We start from the raw sequence: 22,280 nt of genomic DNA, 5'->3' as shown, positions 1-22,280 counted from the left end.
ATATACATTACCGATTACTGATTTAGGAAGTGTCTTACATGTGCTCATCTGTAGTATTAATAACTAGGGTGGCTCTCAGTAAGAATCCAAACTTAACTAATGCTTCTTGGTAACCTAAATGGAGATTTAGTATCTTGGAAGTCTTACCAGCATTCTAAATAGTCATAGTGATAGTAACAATACAGCAATTAAGCTCATCTATTCTTGTACCTTTCTGGCTGCTGACAGTGAACTAACCTAGCCCGACCTTTACTAACAGAACTGCAGATGTAATAGAACTGTGGATGGATGTTTGAACAGATTCATATTGTTAAACATCGCTCCACCGGTTACATACAGAGAAAAGAAAAATTCTTTGCCTGCGTTGTTCACAGATTTAATGTGATACACTGTTGGCTGACTGTGGTTGATTAATAAGTCATTAAATAAGGGTCTGAAGCTAATTCAGACAATGGAATATGTTATGGTGGATTTCTGTCATCATGAATGCACTCATTACAAATACTATAATTATGAATGAAAAGTCATTAGAGATAAAGACAGATAAATTAATTTAAAATTCTACTGCATTCTGCTTAATTCCACAAAATCTACAACAAACTCATTAGTAGGAATGCACAATCCTTAGCAGAACAATTATTTGAATAAGAGCACAGGATAGTCTATTGGTGTAGTGGCCTATATTGAAAAGACGTCAACTGGAGAGAATGCACTGGTTGTATTTGTTAGAGGGGAAAGTAAGAGAAAGCTTTAAATAAGAATTGTGATCTGGAGGATCTTTCAGTGCAGAGTCCTAAAAATTATGATAAGTAACACTTTGTTAATAGAAATTATATTTGTAGGGACATAGTTTTTTTTTTAATTCTAATTTTAAAAATTGAATTTGGGCTGGGTGTGGTGGCTCACTCCTGTAACCCCGGCACTTTGGGAGGCCAAGGCAGGTGGATCACCTGAGGTTAGGAGTTTGAGACCAGCTGACCAACGTGGTGAAACTGTTGGTCTACTAAATAAAAAAAAAAAAAAAAAAAAATAGCTGGGTGTGGTGGTGTGTGCCTGTAATCCCAGCTGCTTGGGAGGCTGAAGCAGGAGAAATTGCTTGAACCTGGAAGGTGGAGGTTGCAGTGAGCCGAGATCGCACCACTGCACTCCAGCCTGGAGACAGAGTGAGACTCCATCTCAAAAAAAAAAAAAATTGAATTTGGAGTCAGAAAAACCTAGATTCAAGTCCTGGCTCCATTACTTAACAGGCAATATAACAGTATAACCATTGCTAAGATATTTTACATTTTTGAGATTCAGTTTCATCATCTCAAAAACGTAGCTGTTTCTCCTGCTAACCTCATAGGGTGGTTGTGAGGAAAAATTAAGATAGTGGAAAGGGATGGAAACCTGAAAACACTAAGAAGTGTGCAGCAGACACTATTGCTGATCCACCCAATAGCCAATCCTCCCTTCATTCTTGTTGGGCGGAGGCATAATTTTATTTATGTATTCACTCATTTCCTAGTTGATTAAGTCATGATTAATCTAATGTAATCCTGGTGATACTGTTTGGCTCTGCGTCCCCACCTGAATCTCATCTTGTAGCTCCCATAATTCCCATGTGTTGTGGGAAGGACCTGGTGGGAGATGACTGAATCATAGGGGCGGGTCTTTCCCATGCTGTTCTTGTGATAGTGAATGGGTCTCACGAGATCTGATGGTTTTAAAAACGGGAGTTTCTCTGCGCAAGCTCTCTCTTTGCCTGCTGCCATCCACGTAAGATGCGACTTGCTCCTCCTTGCCTTACGCCGTGATTGGGAGGCCTCCCTAGTCATATGGAACAGTAAGTCCAATAAACCTCTTTCTTTTGAAAATTGCCCAGTCTCGGGTATATCTTTATCAGCAGTGTGGAAATGGACTACTACACCTGGTGATCTCAGTTCCATACTAGCAATTAGTTTAGGAAAGGGGAAGGGAATCCAAACCTGGCCAATGGATATGAGGGGAAGTTTCTCAAGAGGTTCTGTTAAAGAGTTACTCTCATATAATGGTAGAGTTGTAAGATTCAATGAAAACTTCAGGTTGCCAATAAATATCTTAATGGCCTGAATTTTAAAATCAGCTTTGTTGAACCATAAATCACATATCATATAATCTACCCATTTAAAGTATACAATTTCATGGTTTTTAACATATTTACAGATATGTGAAACTATTACCACAGTCAATTTTAGGTTTTCATCACCTCAAGAAGAAACCTTACATCTTTCAGCTGCCATTGCCCTGTTACCTCTTTACCCACCCCTAAGCAACCACTAATCCACTTTCTGTCTGTATAGATTTCCCTATTCTGGACTTTCATATGAATGAAATCACAGCATGTGGTCTCTTGTGACTGCCTTCTTTCACTTCGCATAATGTTTTCAATAGTCATCAATGTCGCAGCATGTGTCAGTACTGTATTCCTTTTTATGGCATAATATTCTATTGTATGGTTATACAACATTTTGCTTATAAATTTGAATTCTTTCCCCTTTTGAGGATTACGAATTATGCTGCTATAAACATACATGTACAAGTTTCTGTGTAAATATATGTTTTTGTTTCTCTTGGTTATATACCTAGGAATGTAATTGCTGGGACCCCTTCATTTCAGGGAATTCAAAGGGGAATTCCAGGGAATTCTCAGGAAGATGGCAAAGGAAACCCCAGGGTGACAGCTGTGTATCAGACCTAGAAAACAACCAGTTCAGATAGAAGCGGCAAGTCAGAAGTCTTGATGAGGGAGGTCTCCAGCAATAAAATTAAACTGGTATTTTCTATTATTGGTGTGGTTGATTGAAAGATTATATTGAGAGCAATAAGCTAAATCATAGGCCAGCTAGCTCACCCAGATGAAGGGACAGTTAAGAAGAGTTCTCCTGGGGACAGAACAAACCTCAAACACTAGCCTCAAAAACGATCCCTGCCTGAATTTAATTGGCTCAGACCACAGAACCATTTATGCCACAGGACATTGTCTAAAACAATCAGCCAGCAGTTAGTGGAGACCAAAAAAAGGGGCAGAAGGTTTTAAAGAGAAATCAGATAAACAAAGAGAGCCCTGCTAAGATCAGTCATTCCAGGGTGACCATCCCATGCTCAAGGCTGCACTCTGTGATGAGTACAGAAGCTTCATACTGTGGGGGGAGAGAAACAAACCACTAAAATAGTTTAGCCAAGCTAGTAAGTACACAAGCAAACAACAACATAAACAAGCTCCAGACAAGGGAGGAAATAAGTATCTAGTGTCAAAAAATATATTACCAAAAATGTTCAGTTTTCAATAGCAACAAATAATTGTGACACAAGCAATGAAACAGGAAGGTATGACACATACACAAGAAGAAAAAGCAGGCAACAGAACTGCCAGTGAGAGGGTCCAGATACTGGGTTTAATAGATGAAGACTTCAAAACAGCCATTATAAATATGTTCAAAGAACTAAAACCATGTGTGCAGAAGTAAAGGATGCTATGATGACAATGTCTAATCAAATAAAGAATACCAATAAAAACATAGACATTTTTATAAAAGGGCCAGGTGAGGTGGCTCATGCCTACCATCCCAGCACTTTGGGAGACCCAGACAGGTCAATCACTTGAGCCCAGGAGTTCGAGATCAGTCTGGGCAACATGGAGAAACCCTGTCTCTACAAAAACTTAGCTGGGCTTGGTGCTGTGTGCCTGTAGTCCCAGATACCTGGGAGCCTGAGGTGGAGAATCACTTGAGCCTGAGTGGTCGAGGTTGCAGTGAGCTGTGACTATGTTACTGCACACTCCAGCCCGGGTGACAGAGGAAGACCCTGTCTCGAAAAGAAAAGAAAAGGAAAAGAAAAGAAAAGAAAAGACATTTTTGTAAGAGAACCAATGGAAATTTGAAGTAAAAAAGTGAAATAACCAAAATAAAAAATTCACTGGAGAGGCTCAGTAGATTTGAACTGGCTGAAAGAATCAGTATACTTGAGAACAGATTGATAGAGGTTATGTAAGCCAATGAACAAAGAGAAAGAAGAATGAAGAAAACTGGACAGAACTTCAGAAAAATGTGAGACACCATTAAGCACACCAGCATACATGCAGTAGGAATTCCAAATGCAGAACAGAGGAAGGAGCAGGAAAAATATTTGAAGAAATAATGGCTGAAACTTCCTAAATTTCATTAAAAATTATGCAATAATAAACTCTAAGTAGAATTAACTTAGAGAGATCCATACCTAGTCACACCATGAAGAAGAAATGGAATTCTATGACTATATTTGACTCAATAGTGAATAACATTTTCCACCTAATATCACAGCCGTAACACTGTAAACAGTGAATATTGACTGACAAAAAATATGTTATATCTATATTGAGAGTATAATGAAAAGGAACATTGGCAATATAGGTAGGCAATGAGGTAAGGAAGGTTTCATGTGAAGGCTTGGTGGGGAAGGCTTTTAGTATTAGTGCTCATCTAACATAAGAAATCAAAGATGGCAAAATGATGACACGAGAGAACAAGTATAAGATTTAGTAGTATTGCATTTTGTCAGAAAAATAAAGGCAAATTACAAAGAAGCAGCTACAGCTTTGAAAGTGGTTGCCTCTGGAAGCAGTATTGGTGCTGGAAATGGATGGGGCAGTGTATTTATGTTTTATTTTTAATTTTGGTAAAATATATACTATATTTGACATCTTTTCAATTTTTAAGTGTACAGGTCAGTTTTTTAAATATGCCCATATTCTTTTTTTTTTATTTTATTTTATTTTTTTTATTATACTTTAAGTTCTAGGGTACATGTGCATGACGTTTATATCATGTATAACTCCCCAATTCAATCCCTCCCTCCTCCCCCCTCCCCATGATAGGCCCCAGTGTGTGATGTTCCCCTTCCCGAGTCCGAGTGATCTCATTGTTCAGTTCCCACCTATGAGTGAGAACATGCGGTGTTTGGTTTTCTCTTCTTGTGATAGTTTGCTAAGAATGATGGTTTCCAGCTGCATCCATGTCCCTACAAAGGACGCAAACTCATCCTTTTTGATGAAATATGCCCATATTCTTGTGAAAACAATCTCCAGAACTCTGATGATGATTTTTTTTTTTTTTTTTTTTTGACACAGAGTCTTGCTCTGTCGCCCAGGCTGGAGTGCAGTGGCCGGATCTCAGCTCACTGCAAGCTCCGCCTCCCGGGTTTACGCCATTCTCCTGCCTCAGCCTCCTGAGTAGCTGGGACTACAGGCGCCCACCACCACGCCCGGCTAGTTTTTTGTATTTTTTAGTAGAGACGGGGTTTCACCATGTTAGCCAGGATGGTCTCGATCTCCCGACCTCGTGATCCGCCCGTCTCGGCCTCCCAAAGTGCCGAGATTACAGGCTTGAGCCACCGTGCCCGGCCTCTGATGATTATTTTTAAGCTCGGTCTCCTTAGAACTTACTCCTTCAGTTTACTCATTACTAATTTGCATGTGCTCATCTGTTACCCTTCAGTTGTTCTTCTTAAAATGCAAGAATTTACTCAATGTTATCCTAAAGCCTAAAATATATTTCTTTTTTTAATTATACTTTAAGTTCTAGGGTACATGTGCACAATATGCAGATTTGATACATAAGTATACATGTGCCATGTTGGTTTGCTGCACCCATCAACTCGTCATTTACATTAGGTATTTCTCCTAATGCTATCCCTTCCCCAGCCCCCCCCACCCCCAGCAGGCCCCAGTGTGTGATATTCCCCATCCTGTGTCCAAGTGTTCTCGTTGTTCAGTTCCCACCTATGACTGAGAACATATGGTGTTTGGTTTTCTGTCTTTGTGATAGTTTGCTGACAATGACGGTTTCCAGCTTCATCCATGTCCCTACAAAGGACATGAACTCATCCTTTTTTATGGCGGCATAGTATTCCCTGGTGTGTATGTGCCACATTTTCTTAATCCTGTCTATCATTGATGGACATTTGGGTTGGTTCCAAGTCTTTGCTATTGTGAATAGTGCCGCAATAAACATACCTGTGCAAATATCTTTATAGTCGCATGACTTATAATCCTTTGGGTATATATACCCAGTAATGGGATTGCTGGGTCAAATGGTATTTCTAGTTCTAGATCCTTGAGGAATCGCCACACTGTCTTCCACAATGGTTGAACTAATTTACACTCCCACCAACAGTGTAAAGGCGTTCCTATTTCTCCACATCCTCTCCAGCATCTGTTGTTTCCTGACTTTTAAATGACCATCATTCTAACTGGCATGAGATGGTATCTCATTGTGGTTTCGATTTGCATTTCTCTGATGACCAGTGATGATGAGCATTTTTTCATGTGTCTTTTGGCTGCATAAATGTCTTCTTTTGAGAAGTGTCTGTTCATATTCTTTGCCCACTTTTTGATGGGGCTGTTTGTTTTTTCTCGTAAGTTTGTTTGTGTTCTTTGTAGATTCTAGATATTAGCCCTTCGTCAGATGGATAGATTGCAAAAATTTTCTCCCATTCTGTAGGTTGGCTGTTCACTCTGATGGTAGTTACTTTGGCCGTGTAGAAGCTCTTTAGTTTAGTTAGATCCCATTTGTCAATTTTGGCTTTTGTTACCATTGCTTTTGGTGTTTTAGTCATGAAGTCCTTGCCCATGCCTATGTCCTGAATGGTATTGCCTAGGTTTTCTTCTAGGGTTTTTATGGTTTTAGGTATTACATTTAAGTCTTTAATCCATCTGGAATTAATTGTTGTATAAGGTGTAAGGAAGAGATCCAGTTTCAGCTTTCTACATATGGCTAGCCAGTTTTCCCTGCACCATTTATTAAATAGGGAATCCTTTCCACATTTCTTGTTTTTGTCAGATTTGTCAAAGATCAGATGGTTGTAGATGTGTAGTGTTATATCTGAGGCCTGTGTTCTGTTCCATTGTTCTATACGTCTGTTTCTGTACCAGTACCATGCTGTTTTGGTTACTGTGGCCTTGTAGTATAGTTTGAAGTCAGGTAGCATGATGCCTCCAGCTTTGTTCTTTTTGCTTAGGATTGTCTTGGCAATGTGGGCTGTTTTTTGGTTCTATATTAACTTTACAGTAGTTTTTCCAATTCTGACAAAAAAGTCATTGGTAGCTTGATGGGGATGGCACTGAATCTATAAATTACCTTGGGCAGTATGGCCGTTTTCATGATATTGATTCTTCCCATCCATGAGCATGAAATGTTCTTCCATTTGTTTGTGTCCTCTTTTATTTCGTTGAACAGTGGTTTGTAGTTCTCCTTGAAGAGGTCTTTCACATTCCTTGTAAGTTGGATTCCTATGTATTTTATTCTCTTTGTAGCAATGGTAAATGGGAGTTCACTCATGATTTGGCTCTCTGATTGTCTGTTATTGGTGTATAGGAATGCTTGTGATTTTTGCACATTGATTTTGTATCCTGAGACACTTTGCTGAAGTTGCTTTTCAGCTTAAAGAGATTTTGGGCTGAGACGATGGGGTTTTATAAATATACAATCATGTCATCTGCAAACAGGGACAATTTGACTTCCGCTTTTCCTAATTGAATTCCCTTTATTTCTTTCCCCTGCCTGATTGCCCTGACCAGAACTTCCAACACTATGTTGAATAGGAGTGGTGAGAGAGAGCATCCTTGTCTTGTGCTGCTTTTCAAAGGGAATGCTTCCAGTTTTTGCCCATTCAGTACGATATTGGCTGTGGGTTTGTCATAAATAGCTCTTATTATTTTGAGATACGTTCCATCGATACCCAGTTTATTGAGAGTTTTTAGCATGAAGGGCTGTTGAATTTTGTCGAAGGCCTTTTCTGCATCTATTGAGATAATCATGTGGTTTTTGTCTTTGGTTCTGTTTATGTGATGGATTACTTTTTTTGATTTGCATATGTCGAACCAGCCTTGCATCCCAGGGATGAAGCCCACTTGATTGTGGTGGATAAGCCTTTTGATGTGCTGCTGGATTCGGTTTGCCAGTATTTTATTGAGAATTTTTGCATCGATGCTCATCAGAGATATTGGTCTAAAATTCTCTTTTTTGTTGTGTCTCTGCCAGGCTTTGGTATCAGGATGATGCTGGCCTCATAAAATGAGTTAAGGAGGATTCCCTCTTTTTCCATTGATTGGAATAGTTTCAGAAGGAATGGTACCAGCTCCTCTTTGTACCTCTGTTAGAATTTGGCTGTGAATCCATCTGGTCCTGTACTTTCTTTGGTTGGTAGGCTATTAATTATTGCCTCAATTTCAGAGCCTGTTATTGATCTCTCAGAGATTCAACTTCTTCCTGGTTTAGTCTTGGGAGGGTGTATGTGTCCAGGAATTTATCCATTTTTCTAGGTTTTCTAGTTTATTTGCATAGAGGTGTTTATAGTATTCTCTGATGGTAGTTTGTATTTCTGTGGGATCAGTGGTGATATCTCCTTTATCATTTTTTATTGTGTCTATTTGATTCTTTTCTCTTTTCTTCTTTATTAGTCTTGCTAGTGGTCTATCAATTTTGTTGATCTTTTCAAAAAACCAGCTCGTGGATTCATTGATCTTTTGAAGGGTTTTTTGTGTCTCTGTCTCCTTCAGTTCTGCTCTTAGTTATTTCTTGCCTGTGGCTAGCTTTTGAATTTGTTTGTTCTTGCTTCTCTAGTTCTTTTAATTGTGATGTTAGGGTGTCTATTTTAGATCTTTTCTGCTTTCTCTTGTGGGCATTTAGTACTATAAATTTCCCTCTACACACTGCTTTAAATGTGTCCCAGAGATTCTGGTATGTTGTGTCTTTGCTCTCATTGGTTTCAAAGAACATCTTTATTTCTCCCTTCATTTCATTATTTAACCAGTAGTCATTCAGAAGCAGGTTGTTCAGTTTCCATGTAGTTGTGCAGTTTTGAGTGAGTTTCTTAATCCTGAGTTCTAATTTGATTGCACTGTGGTCTGAGAGACAGTTTGTTGTGATTTCTCTTCTCTTACATTTGCTAAGGAGTGCTTTACTTCCAACTATATGGTCAATTTTGGAATAAGTGCAATGTGGTGCTGAGAAGAATGTATATTCTGTTGATTTTGGGTGGAGAGTTCTGTAGATGTCTGTTAGGTCTGCTTGGTGCAGAGCTGAGTTCAAGTCCTGGATATCCTTGTTAACTTTCTGTCTTGCTGATCTGTCTAATATTGACAGTGGGGTGTTAAAGTCTCCCATTATTATTGTGTGGGAGTCTAAGTCTCTTTGTAGGTCTCTAAGAACTTGCTTTATGAATCTGGGTGCTGCTGTATTGGGTGTATATATATTTAGGATAGTTAGCTCTTCTTGTTGAATTGATCCCTTTACCATTATGTAATGGCCTTCTTTGTCTCTTCTGATCTTTGTGGGTTTAAAGTCTGTATTGTCAGAGACTAGGACTGCAACCCCTGCTTTTTTTTTCTTTCCATTTGCTTGGTAAATCTTCCTCCATCCCTTTATTTTGAGCCTATGTGTGTCTCTGCATGTGATATGGATCTCCTGAATATAGCACACTGATGGGTCTTGACTCGTTATCCAATTTGCCGGTCTGTGTCTTTTAATTCGGGCATTTGGCCTGTTTACATTTAAGGTTAATACTGTTTTGTGTGAATACAATCCTATTATTATGATGTTAGCTGGTTACTTTTCCTGTTAATTGATGCAGTTTCTTCATAGAATCGATCATCTTTACAATTTGGCATGTTTTTGCAGTGGTTGGTACCGGTTGTTTCTTCCATGTTTACTGCTTCCTTCAGGAGCTCTTGTAAGGTAGTCCTGGTGGTGACAAAAATCTCTCAGCATTTGTCTGTCTGTAAAGGATTTTATTTCTCCTTCACTTATGAAATTCTGGGTATGAAATTCTGGGTTGGAAATTATTTTCTTTAAGAATGTTGAATATTGGCCCCCGCTCTCTTCTAGCTTGTAGAGTTTCTGCCAAGAGATCTGCTGCTAGTCTGATGGGCTTCCCTTTGTGGGTAACTGGACCTTTCTGTCTGGCTGCCCTTAACATTTTTTCCTTCATTTCAACCTTGGTGAATCTGACAATTATGTGTCTTTGGGTTGCTCTTCTTGAGGAATATCTTTGTGGTGTCCTCTGTTTTTCTGAATTTGAATGTTGGCCTGCCTTGCTAGGTTGGGGAAGTTCTCCTGGATAATATTCTGAAGAGTGTTTTCCATCTTGGTTCCATTATCCCCATCACCTTCAGGTACACCTATCTAACGTAGATTTGGTCTTTTCATATAGTCCCATATTTCTTGGAGGCTGTGGTCATTTCTTTTTACTCTTTTTTCTCTAACCTTTTCTTCTCACTTTATTTCATTAATTTGATCTTCAATCACTGATACCCTTTCTTCCACTTGATCGAATCAGCTATTGAAGCTTGTGCATGCGTCACGAAGTTCTTGTGCTATGGTTTTCAGCTCCATCAGGTCATTTAAGGTCTTCTCCACACTGCTTATTCTAGTTAGGCATTCATCTAACCTTTCTTCATGGTTTTTAGCTTCCTTGCCATGGGTTTGAACACGCTCCTTTAGCTTGGAGGAGTTTATTACCGACCTTCTGAAGACTACTTCTGTCAACTCATCAAAGTCATTCTCCATCCAGCTTTGTTCTATTGGTGGCGAGGAGCTGTGAGCCTTTAGAGGAGAAGAGGTGCTCTGGTTTTTAGAATTTTCAGTTTTTCTGTTCTGGTTTCTCCCCATCTTTGTGGTTTTGTCTACCTTTGGTCTTTGATGTTGATGACCTACCGATGGGGTTTTGGTGTAGATGTCCTTTTTGATGTTGATGCTATTCCTTTCTGTTTGTTAGTTTTCCTTCTAACAGTCAGGTCCCTCAGCTGCAGGTCTGTTGGATTTTGCTGGAGGTCCACTTCAGACCTTGTTTGCCTGGGTATCACCAGCAGAGGCTGCAGAGCAGCAAATATTGCAGAACAGCAAATATTGCTGCCTGATCCTTCCTCTGGAAGCTTCATTCCAAAGGGGCAACCATCTTTATGAGGTGTCTGTTGGCCCCTACTGGGAGGTGTCTCCCAGTTAGGCTACACAGGGGTCAGGGACCCTCTTGAGGAGGCAGTCTGTCTGTTCTCAGAGCTCAAACGCTGTGCTGGGAGAACCACTGCTCTCTTCAGAGCTATCAGACAGGGACATTTAAGTCTGCAGAAGTTGTCTGCTGCCTTTTGTTCAGCTATGCCCTGCCCATAGAGGTTAAGTCTATAAAGGCAGTAGGCCCTTGCTGAGCTGTGGTGGGCTCTGCCCAGTTTGAGCTTCCTGGCTGCTTTGTTTACCTACTCAAGCCTCAGCAATGGTGGACGCCCCTATCCCAGCCAGGCTGCTGCCTTGCAGTTCAATCTCAGACTGCTGTGCTAGCAGTGAGCAAGGCTCTGTGGGCGTGGGGCCCACTGAGCCAGGAATGGGAGAGAATCTGCTTGTCTGCCAGTTGCTAAGACCTTGGGAAAAACACAGTATTTGGGCAGCAGTGTCCCGTTTTTCCAGGTACAGTCTATTATGACTTCCCTTGGCTAGGAAAGGGAAATCCCCCGACCCCTTGCACTTCCTGGGTGAGGTGATGCCTTGCCCTGCTTTGGCTTGCCCTATGTAGGTTGCACCCACTGTCCAAGCAGTCCCAATGAGATGAACCGGGTACTTCATTTGGAAATGCAGAAATCACCTGTGTTCTGAGTCGATCATGCTGGGAGCTGCAGGCCAGAGCTGTTCCTATTCGGCCATCTTGCCACCTCCTGAAATATGTTTCTTGAGAGCAGGGACTACAAGATTCAAATTTTAAAGATTTTAGTGTCTTTTTTGGTTTTTAATGTAATGTCTCACAGCACATTCTAGTTTGTCTGCCCTTCCTTATACATATTAGAAGCAGCTTGTCTAGCTACAAGAAATCCTGCTGGGATTTTCATTATGATTTGCTATCTGAACCTTAAGATTGCTTTTTAAGAACACTTAATACTATGAATTCAATTTGTAAATGGTTATGGGACTACTTAGGTTACCTATTTGAGCTTGAACAGATTTTGATTATTTGTGATATTTGAGAAATTGCTCCATTTCATCAGTTGTTAAATTTTTGTGTGTAGGGTTGTTTATATACTCTCTTATAATCCTTTTAATGTCTGTGGGGCCTAAGTAATATCCCTGCTTTCATGCCTTATACTGCTAATTTTTATCTTTTATTTTTTTCTTTGTCAGTCTTGCTAGAGGCTTATTAATTTCATTGATCTTTTTAAACACCAGCTTTTGGTTTTATTGATTTTCTCCATTTAAGTTCACTGACTCTTGCCTCTGTCATCTCCATTCTGCTACTAGTTCATCCACTGAGTTTTAAATTTTAGTTATTATATGTTAAATTTAAAATTTCCCATTTGGTTCTATTTTGTACGTTCTATTTCTTTGCTGATACATTGTGTTTTAATGTTTGTTTCAAGAGTGTTTATAATTGCCATGCAAACATTTTTATAATATGTTTTAAAGTCTTCGTCAGGTAATTCCAACATCTGTAGTTTTGTCATTGGCAACTGTTGATTGTATTTTTCCATGTGAGCTGAGACTTTTGTGCTTCTCCATATGCCAAGTAATTTGGGCTTATACTCCTAGACCTTTGGAATATGACACTATGAAATTTGGTTTTAAGTCCTATGGAGACTGTTGGTATTTTTCTTTTAACAAGCAATTAACCTGACTAGGTTAGGCACAAGTTTTAATTCACCTTCTGTGAGCTGTGGCTCCAATGTTTGTTCAGTTTTAATGCCTTTACAGTGTTATCTGTATTTGTCCCACCTATTAATTAGTCTCGGACCTGGCCAGAATTCTATTAGTTCAGTTTTCAAAGTCTTTGGTACACTAATTAGGTTAAGAGCCTTGCATATGAAGATAAGGAAGGTGAGCCTAGATGTTCATATAAAACTAATTGGGGTTGCTTTCCTGAACTCTTCTATTTCCACTCTCTCTCTGGTACTTTCTGTTTCTTTGGGGTTTCCCTTTTTGGAAACCACCCACTTTCATAATTGCTCCACCTCTGGTGCCAGTTGGTGGAAGGGTAGAAAGATGGGAAAAAGCAGGTCTGGGTTTGGATACACTGTTTTGCAGCATGAGCTCCACTGAATGGAGAGGAAGTCTCCCTTCCCTTAGAGTTTTGGCTCCTGCAGTCTCCTGTTGGTAGCCACTGTAACAGCTGCCACCACTGCTGTGGGATATCTTGGAGTCTGAGGCATGAGAGAATGGACAAAAAGGACAGGAAAAGACCCAGAGGATTCCTGCATTCTCTCTAAGCTTTGGGAGTTCCTCTTCCTGCAGTTCCAGCCACAACTAGAAGCCACAACTAGAAGGTACACTTTTCTCTTTCTGTACGACAGTGCTCCTTTCCAGATTTGAGGTTGCATTTGATTCAGGCTGGGGAAGCTGCTGAAGAAAAAAGAAATGCTGACTTGCTGGTAATTTGAATTCTGGTATTCTTCCCCAATCCACCTTTTCCAGAGTCCTCAAAGAGTTTCATCATCTATTTTGGTCAAAGTTTATAGTTTTGTTCAATTGCAGAGAAAGGGTGATGTGTGTTTATCCTATCTCACTCAGAACTGGACTTTTATTAAGTTTTCAGGGTTCTTTATATATTCTGGAGACAAGTCCTTTATCACCTACATAATTTGGAAATATTTTCCCTAGTCTATGGCTTATTTTTTATTCTCTTAACAGTGTCTTTTAAAGAACAGAAGTGTTAATTTTGATGTAGTACAATTTATCAATTTTTAATTTTATGGATTGTGCTTTTGAGATCAAATCTTTAAAAAGTCACAAAGGTTTTTCCTCTTTTCCTTTTTTTTTTTTTGACGGGGTCTCACTCTGTTACCCAGGCTGAAGTACAGTGGCATGAACATGGCTTACTGCAGCCTCTAGCTCCTGAGCTTAAGTGATCCTCTTGCCTCAGCCTCCTAAGTAACTGGAACCACAGACACCTGTCGCCACACTTGGTTAATTTTTAAACTTTTTGTAGATATGAGGTCTCGCTATGTTGCCCAGTCTGATCTTGAACTGCTGGGCTCAAGCAATCCTCCCACCTCAGCCTCCCAAAGTGCTGGGATTATAGGCTTGAGCCACCATGACTGGCCTTTCCATGTTTTATTCTAGAATTTTTATAGATTTAGGTTTTACATTTATGCCTATGATTAATCCTGTATTTTGCATATGGAATGAGATATAAATTGAAGTACATTTATTTGGATATGGATACCAAATTGTCTAGCACCATTAACAAAAAGACTTTTTCAAAAGTCTTTCTATACTGATTGCCTTTACACTTTTGTAAAAAAAAAAATCAGTTGTCCATATATATGTGGTTTTATTTTGGTACTCTATTCTATCCCATTGGTCTGTTTATCTCTTTTATTGTGGTTAAACATACTAATATGTCATTTTAACCATTTGTAATTGTACAATTCAGTGGCATTAAATACATTCACAATATTGTATAATCATCACCACTATCTATACACAAATTGTTTTCATTGGTCTCAATATAAACTCTGTACTCATTCAATAATAACTCCCTATTTCCCCCTCTCCCATCCCTGGTAACCTCTATTCTATTTTATGTCTCTATGAATTTACCTATTCTAAGTATTTCATATTAGTGGAATCATACAATATTTATTCTTCTGTATTTGGTTTATTTCACTTAACATAATGTTTTCAAGGTCCATCTATGCTGCAGAATATATTTAAAAATTAATTCCTTTTGCCTAAGTAATATTTCACTATATGTGTATGTTACATTTTATTTATCCATTCCTCTGTGGATGGACATTTGGGTTGTCTCCACCTTTTGGCTATTGTGAATAGTGCTGATGTCAACATTGGCCCAAATATCTGTTGAGTCCTTGCTTTCATTTCTTGTAGATATATGCCTAGAGATGGACTTGCTGGGTCATATGGTAGTTGTATGTTTAACTTTCGAGGGTCTGCTAAATGATTTTTCACAGTGGCTGCTCCATTTTACATTTCTATTAGCAATGCACAAGGACTCCAATTTCTCCATATCCCTATCAATACTTATTTTCCATCTGAAAACAATTATAGGCATCCTAATATGTGTGAAATGGCATGCCACTGTGGTTTTGATTTGCATTTTTCTAATGACTAATGATGTTAAGCTTCTTCTCAGGTGCATAAGGGAATAGCCATTCATATGCCTTCCTTGGAGAAATGTCTACTCAAGTCCTTTGCCCAGTTTTATTAGGGTTGTTTTTTGTTGTTGTTGTTGAGTTGTAGGAGATATTTATATATTATAGGTATCACTTCCTTATCAGATGTATGATTTGCAAATATTTTCTCCCATTCTCTAGGTTTTCATTTTCTTGAGAGTATCCTTTGATGCATGAAAGTTCTTAATTTTGATGAAGTCAAATTGGTTTATTTTTTCTTTTGTTGTCTGTGCATTTGGTGTCACAGCCACTAAATTTTGCCAAATTTAATGTCATGAAGATTTTCCCCTCCAATTTTTTTTCTTCTAAGAGTTTTACAACTTAGCTTTTAAGTTTAGGTATTTGACTATCGTAATACTTGTGTGCGGTGTAAGATAAGGATCCAAGTTCATTCTTTTATGTGTAGAGATCCAGTTTTCCTAGTACCATTTGTCGAAAAGATTGTCCTTTCCCCATTGGATGGTCTTAGTACACTTGTCAAAAAAATTGACCATATATGTGAGAGTTTTTCTCTAGGCTCTCTGTTCTATTCCATTGGTCTATATGTCTGTCCTTGTGTCAGTACTATTACCTTAACTTCGTAGTAAGTTCCACAGTTGGGAAGTGTGAGTCCTCCAACTTTATCTTCTTTTTCAAGATTATTTTGGCTATTTGGGACCCCTTGCAATTCCATATAAATTTGAGGATTATTTTTCCATTTTTAGGAACAAGATTATTGAAATTTTGATGGAGATTGCATTGAATCTGGAGATTGTTTTGGGAAATATTGATATCTTAACAATGTTAAGTCTTTCTATCCAAGAGCTTGGATGTCTTTTTATTTACTTAGGTACTCTTTAATTTCTTTCAGCAATGTTTTGTAGTTTTCAGTATAGAAGTCTTTTGCCTCCAGGGTTAGATTTATTCCTATGTATTTAATTATTTTAGATGCTATTGTAAATGGAATTGTTTTATTAGTTTCCTTTTGGATTGTTCATTGCTGGCAAGTAGGAACAATAATTTTTTTGTATTAATCTAGTACCACTTAGCTGAATTTATTTACTATCTCTATACCTTTTATGTGACTTCTTCAGGATTTTCTATATATAGGGTCATATCATCTGCAAATAGAGCTTTACCTCTTCCTTTCCAATTTGGATGCTTTTTACTTCTTTTTGTGTACTAGCTCTGGCAAGAACTTCCAATACAGTGTTGAAGAATGTGGTCAAAGAGGACATCTTTATTTTGTTTCTGATCTTAGGGGAGAAGCTTTCAGTCTTTCACCATTGAATGTGATGTTAACCATGGGTTTTTCATAATTACTTTTTATCATATTGAGGAATTTCCCCTCTATTTCTGGTTTTCTGAGAGTTTTATTATAAAAGGGTGTTGGATTTTGTAAAATGCCTTTCTGCATCAATTGAGATGATCCTGTGGTTATCTTCGTTTGTTTTGTTAATGTGATGTATTACATTGGTTGATTTTCTTATGTTGAATCACTCTTCCATTCCTGGAATAAATCTTACTTGGTCATAGTAAATAATACTTGTTAATATGCTGTTGGATTTAATGTGATAATATTATGTCAAATATTTATTCCTTTATAGTCATAAGAGACATTGGCCTGTAATTTTCTCTTCTTGTGATGTTTTTATCTGGCTTTGGTATCAGGGTAATGCTGGCCTTGTATAAGGAGTTAAAAAGTGTTTCCTCCTCTTCACTTTTTGGAAGAATTTGAGAAAGATTAATGTGAATTCTTCTTTAAATGTTTGGTAAATTCATCAGTAAAGCCATCTGGTCCAGGACTCCACTTTTTTGGGAGGTTTTTGAATACTGTTCCAATCTCTTTACTTGTTATAGGTCTGTTAATATTTTCCATTTATTTTTGAGTCCATTTAAATAACTTGTGTATTTCAAGGAATTTATTCATATCTTCTAGGTTATCTAATTTGTTTGCGTATAATTGTTCATAGTAGTCACATAGTCCCTTTTCTCTCTGTAAAGTCAGTAATAATGTCTCCACTGTCATTTTCAATTTTAGTTATTTGCATTTTCTCTTTTTTCCTTTGTCAGTTCAGCTAAAGGTTTTTAAATTTTGTTGATCTTTGCAAAATACCAACTTTTGGTGTCATTGATTTGCTCTATTTTTTCTATTCTCTATCTTGTTTATCTCTGCTCTAATTCTTATTATTTCCTTCCTCCTACCAGTTTTGGGTTTCATTTGCTCTTCTACTTCAAGTTCCTTATGGTATAAAGTCAGGTTATTGATTTTAGATTTTCTTTTTTAAAGTAGACATATATACCTATAAATTTCCCTTTACTGCTTTTACTGCATCCTATAAGTTTTGTCATGTTGTGTTTTTGTCTCTAGGTATTTTATAATTTATTTTGTGCTGCTTTTGCATGTGACTCATTGGTTGTTTGAGTGTTTTTTTAATTTCAACATATTTGTGAATTTTCCAGTTTTACTTCTCTCACTGATTCCTGTTGTGGTCAGAGAAGGTAATTCGTGCGATATCTATCTTTTAAAATTGATTGAGACTTATTTTGTGGCCTAACATATGATGTGGTCTAAGAGAATGTCCTACATGTACTTGAGATGAATGTTTATGCTGATATTGTTGGGTAGCGTGTTCGTTATATGTGTTAGATGTAATTAGTTTATTGTGTTTGTTTATGTCCTCTATTTCTTTATCTTCTGTCTGGTTGTTCTATCTATTATTGAAAGTGGGCAAATGAAGTCTGCTACCATTGTTGTAGAACTATATCTCTCTTCAATTCTGTCGTTTTGCTTCATAAATTTTGAGGGTCTATTATTAGGTGTGTAAATATTTATAATTGTTATATCTTCTTGCTATATTGACTATTTTATTAATATATAATATAATGTTTCTGTTTGTCTTTAGAAACTTTTTTGATTTAAAGTCTGTTTTGTCAGATATTAGTACAGCTGCTCCAGTTCTCTTTTGGTTACTATTTGCATAGAATATCTTTTTCTGTTCTTTCCCTTTTGATCTATTTGTGTCTTTGATCTAAAGTCAGTCTTTCATAGATAGCATATAGTTGGATTCTAGAGTTTGGGTTTTTTTGTCAATCTGCCTTTTCTTTGGACAGTTTAGTCTATTTATATTTAAAGTAATTACTAATAAAGAGGAATTTCTATTTTGCTATTTGTTTTCTATATGCTTTATAGTTGTTTGTACCTCATTTCCTCTATTAGTGCCATCTTTTGTGTTTAGCTTATTTTTTGTAGTAAATGTTTTGATTCCCTGATCATTTCCATTTACGTATATTTTACAGGTATTTTTGTGTTTACCATCAGAATTACATTTAACATCCTAACGTTATAACAATCTCATTTTAATTTATACCAATGTAACTTCAATAGCATACAAAAACTCTGCTCCTATATTGCTCCACCCCCACCCTTTCTATTGATGCCACAAATGACATCTTTATACATTGTGTGCCCAATAATATACTAATCTTGTAAATGTTCTTTCTTAGCTGTCCTAAGAGGAATGAAGGGAGGAAGTGTTCACCCCGGACCAGTGCTTTAAAGGATCAGCAGAATGTTCCTTACATCAGAGTAATGTGGCAGTGGGCAAACCCTAAAGAGCATGAAGCAAACCCTAAAGAATGTGGATAATCAGAAGGATACAATTTAGGCTATTTGGGCAACCACATTGTCTCACTTAAAGATATTCCTTCCAGAACTGAATTCCTGATGTCTCTGGGCTTTGTTTTACTAAAGATAAGTCCCTCTTTCCCAGGGGATAGTCTCTGTTTTGGTCTGTCTTCAACTGTATGCAGACTGCAATTTGGGGCTAGCACACAGAAGGCAACATGCTCCTGATCCTTGGAAGTGTGTTCTTGCCGAGTGCACTCAAAGGAATACAAAGATGAATTATAGGAGATCCCAGTTCCCAGAGGGACTGTAAGTTTGTGCAGCTGCTCACGACGAACTTACCTTAAAGTGGAATATATGGCTCTCTCTTATTGGTGACTGGGATATTCTGCCTTGTCCCTCCAGAGCAGCATTTTATGTGATTCCTTTCTGCTTCTCTAGTGCATCTGTGTCCAACACATGTTTGCTGAATTAATGCATTCGTTGGGACATTTGTAGGTTCCCTACAACAATTTACTGCTAGGAGGATTATTTGAACCTAACAAATACATATGCAAGTATATATATTTACACGTTTGCAAACATGATATGTATAAGTAGTTCCTAGACCAGCGATTTTCAGATCTTGCTACTCATCAGAATCACCTGAGGAATGTTCCCAAAACCCTGATTCCTACGTTCCAACCACAAAGATTATTTTAATGAGTCTGAGGTGGAAACCACGAATCTACATTTTCAAAACCTACCCAGGTTTCTGATATGCAGTCAGCATAGAGAACCACAGCCCTTTGACTACCTAAGAAAATGTAGTAGTCAAAAAAGGTATATGAACTGCCTTCTATTCTTGAGGGAGATTCTGTTAGTATAGCATACAGTCAAGAACATAACCAATGCAGTCACTTCCTAGCTATTATCTTTAGACAAATTACCTAATCGTTCACAGCTTCAGTTTCTTGATGTGTAAAATAGAGGATATAGGTTTACCATGAGGATTTATGTAAAGCTTCAGCACAGTAGCTGTACTATATAGCACATAGTAAATGTTGGCCAGATTTATTTGGCCGTACACATAAGCCACTGGATTTGTCTGGATGCAGAAGTCTACTGCGGTACACCTTTTCAGCCAGCTCTTGGGAAAGCGGGGGAGGTTTCCTGGTACTCCAGGAAGTGGAGGATACTAAAGCCATGTCACAGGGAGGGGGGACTATTCTTGGTGCGCGCTTGCTGGCCGGCGTCTAGTTACTGCTCCGCGCGCGTCCACCAGGGGCCGCTCGAGCTACCTAAGCTCCGTGTGCTACCCGGCGGCGCCCCCGCGCGTGCTCAGTCGGAGCAGCGCGCGCCCCGCCATCGCCGCAGCCGTCTCCGCCTTTGGCCGCCGCTCCGAAGTGAATCCCCAAACCAAGCCTCTGTGGCTGGGTACGGAAGCGCTTTCGGGACAAAAATTCTCCTTCAACTGTGGTCTGCATTCCTTAGGACGGTGGGCTGATCTGGGGCGGGAAGTTATTAGAGTCTCAGTTGCGCTGCAGCCGGGGAGGAAGGAGGAGGCCGACCCCGGAACGGAGTTCTGGCAGACGGGCCGGACCGGGCGAGAGGCCGCCGCTGCCCGGATGTTGCGATGGCTGATCGGGGGAGGCCGAGAACCGCAGGGACTGGCCGAGGTAAACACCGGGCGGGTCTGCCCTGCGCCCTCCGAGCTTGCTGGAGGGGCGGCTTCGTTCCGGTTCGGCCTCCCTGAGTTCCGACCGCGGGGACCCGGGCGGAGGCGGGGCTGGGTGCTGAGTTAGTTCAGTTCGCAGTCCTCACGCCGGTGGGGGCGGAGGGCGCGCGAGCCGGGGCTCCTCGGACCCGGCTGGCCCCCATACGCACCCTGGAGTTGCAGACCCCCGGCCCCATCCCACGGCTAGCCGAATCGTGAGACCCTGGCTCAGGGTCTGCAGTCCTATTGGGACCTGTGACGACAGGGCTTCTGGCTACCGAAACTATCTTCATTTCCACTTAAAAAGTATCCAGTTTACCTAGAAACGAACGAGTTGTGACCGCAGCTTTCCACTTTTGGTTTGAATTGGTGCCGCTTCCTGGTGTCAGCTGATCCTTGCTCAGGGAATATAAAATTAATTTACTTATCCAAGAACCAAAAAAGGATATAATTATTTTTAAAAAGTAATAATTGGCTTCAAGGTCAAGAACATGATTTTCTAATTAACTGCTGTTTTTGGTTTCATAGTCACACACTCTTCATGGGCCCTTATTTGAACAGACCGTGTGTAATGAGATTTACATTTGAAATGTGAATAAAATAATTTTTGCAGTCTTGAAAATTTTGAGGTCCAGAATTTATTTCCTATGCCACACAAGAACAGAATTTGTGAATTCCATTTTATTTCTCATAGGAAGTATTTGTTTAGATTGTTAAAAGTAAGAAATTGGATTGTTGAGAGTAGGCAGTCTACTCAGTTTTAACTTCCTCATGTGTTTGCAGTTGACGGTATTGTCTGTTTTTAAAAATTTCTTATCTCAGATTAATCCTAAATCCTTGAGACTGTGGAAGAATTGTGGATTACTGAATAGCCACACATGGTATATACGACATTTTGGATAATTCTGTTTTAACCTGGTTCTTTGGTGAATCATGTAATTTGATTAACCAGTTCTCCCATTCCTGGCAAGTTTTCATTGGAGGGGAAGCAGTTTATACAGTTTTCAAATTTCTCACCACAACCTCTGCTAGAAGGAAGACAGAATAAATACAAAATTAATGCTTTGTGGTGATTTTTTTTTTTAGGAAGACATTTATGCATGTTTTAAATTTATAGATTTCTTCATATGAAGGTAAATTCAGTTGTATAACTGCTGTGAATTTGTACATTATCAGAACCTATGATTTTCCCTTATTTATGCAAGAAATTTGTATCCAGGCTTCTCGTTTAAGCAGTGGTTCTCAACTGGGGTGATTTTTGCCCCGCAGGAGACATTTGGCAATGTCTGGAGACAATTTGATTGTCATGCCTTGCAGAGCGGCAGTTCTACTGACATCTAATGTGTATAGACCAGGAATGTTGCTAAATATCCTACAATGCACAGGACAGCCCTCAACAACAAAGAATTATCTGGGCCGGGAGCAGTGGCTCACTCCTGTATTCCCAGCACTTTGGGAGGCCGAGGCGGGTGGATCACTTGAGGTCAGGAGTTCAAGACCAGCCTGGCCAACATGGCGAAACCCTGTCTCTACTAAAAATACAAAAATTAGCTAGGCGTGGTGGTGTGAAAAAAAAAAAATTATCTGGCCCAAAAATATCAGCATCAAGTTTGAGAAATCCAGAGTCGATTTCATGCCTTCCTTTATTCATTTAGCAAACACATGTTGAATGCTTGTAATGGATGAGGCACTGTTTCACTATTTTATGTCTTTGATGTGCAGTTTAGTTTCTGCCGCATTTTAACTGAGGAACACGCTTTCTGAAATGCTGAGTTGGATTGGCCCATTAATTTTTTTAAAGTGAGGTTTAATAG

The 22,280-nt window shown here is 39.0% G+C and overlaps 1 protein-coding gene across 4 annotated transcripts in view; it reads left to right on the top strand.

Annotated features, from left to right (window-relative positions):
- The window catches only part of WDR41 (WD repeat domain 41), a 199,933-nt gene that overhangs the window by 131,395 nt on the left and 46,258 nt on the right, over positions 1-22,280 (top strand). Inside the window, exon 1 of one of the 4 annotated variants that reach the window (XM_033179931.1) lies at positions 20,015-20,428. The exons of 2 other annotated variants lie outside the window; for them this stretch is intronic. In XM_033179931.1, the coding sequence (XP_033035822.1) occupies positions 20,378-20,428 (51 nt within the window). In that variant the 5' untranslated portion in view covers positions 20,015-20,377. Of the gene's footprint in view, positions 1-20,014; positions 20,429-22,280 lie in introns of those variants that run through there. One more of the 4 variants, XM_033179932.1, reaches the window with a different exon arrangement.

This window comes from Trachypithecus francoisi, unplaced genomic scaffold (assembly GCF_009764315.1).
Source record: "Trachypithecus francoisi isolate TF-2019V2 unplaced genomic scaffold, Tfra_2.0 Lachesis_group2, whole genome shotgun sequence".
Classification (NCBI taxonomy): domain Eukaryota; kingdom Metazoa; phylum Chordata; class Mammalia; order Primates; family Cercopithecidae; genus Trachypithecus; species Trachypithecus francoisi.
This window is presented reverse-complemented; position numbering and strand designations above follow the sequence as displayed.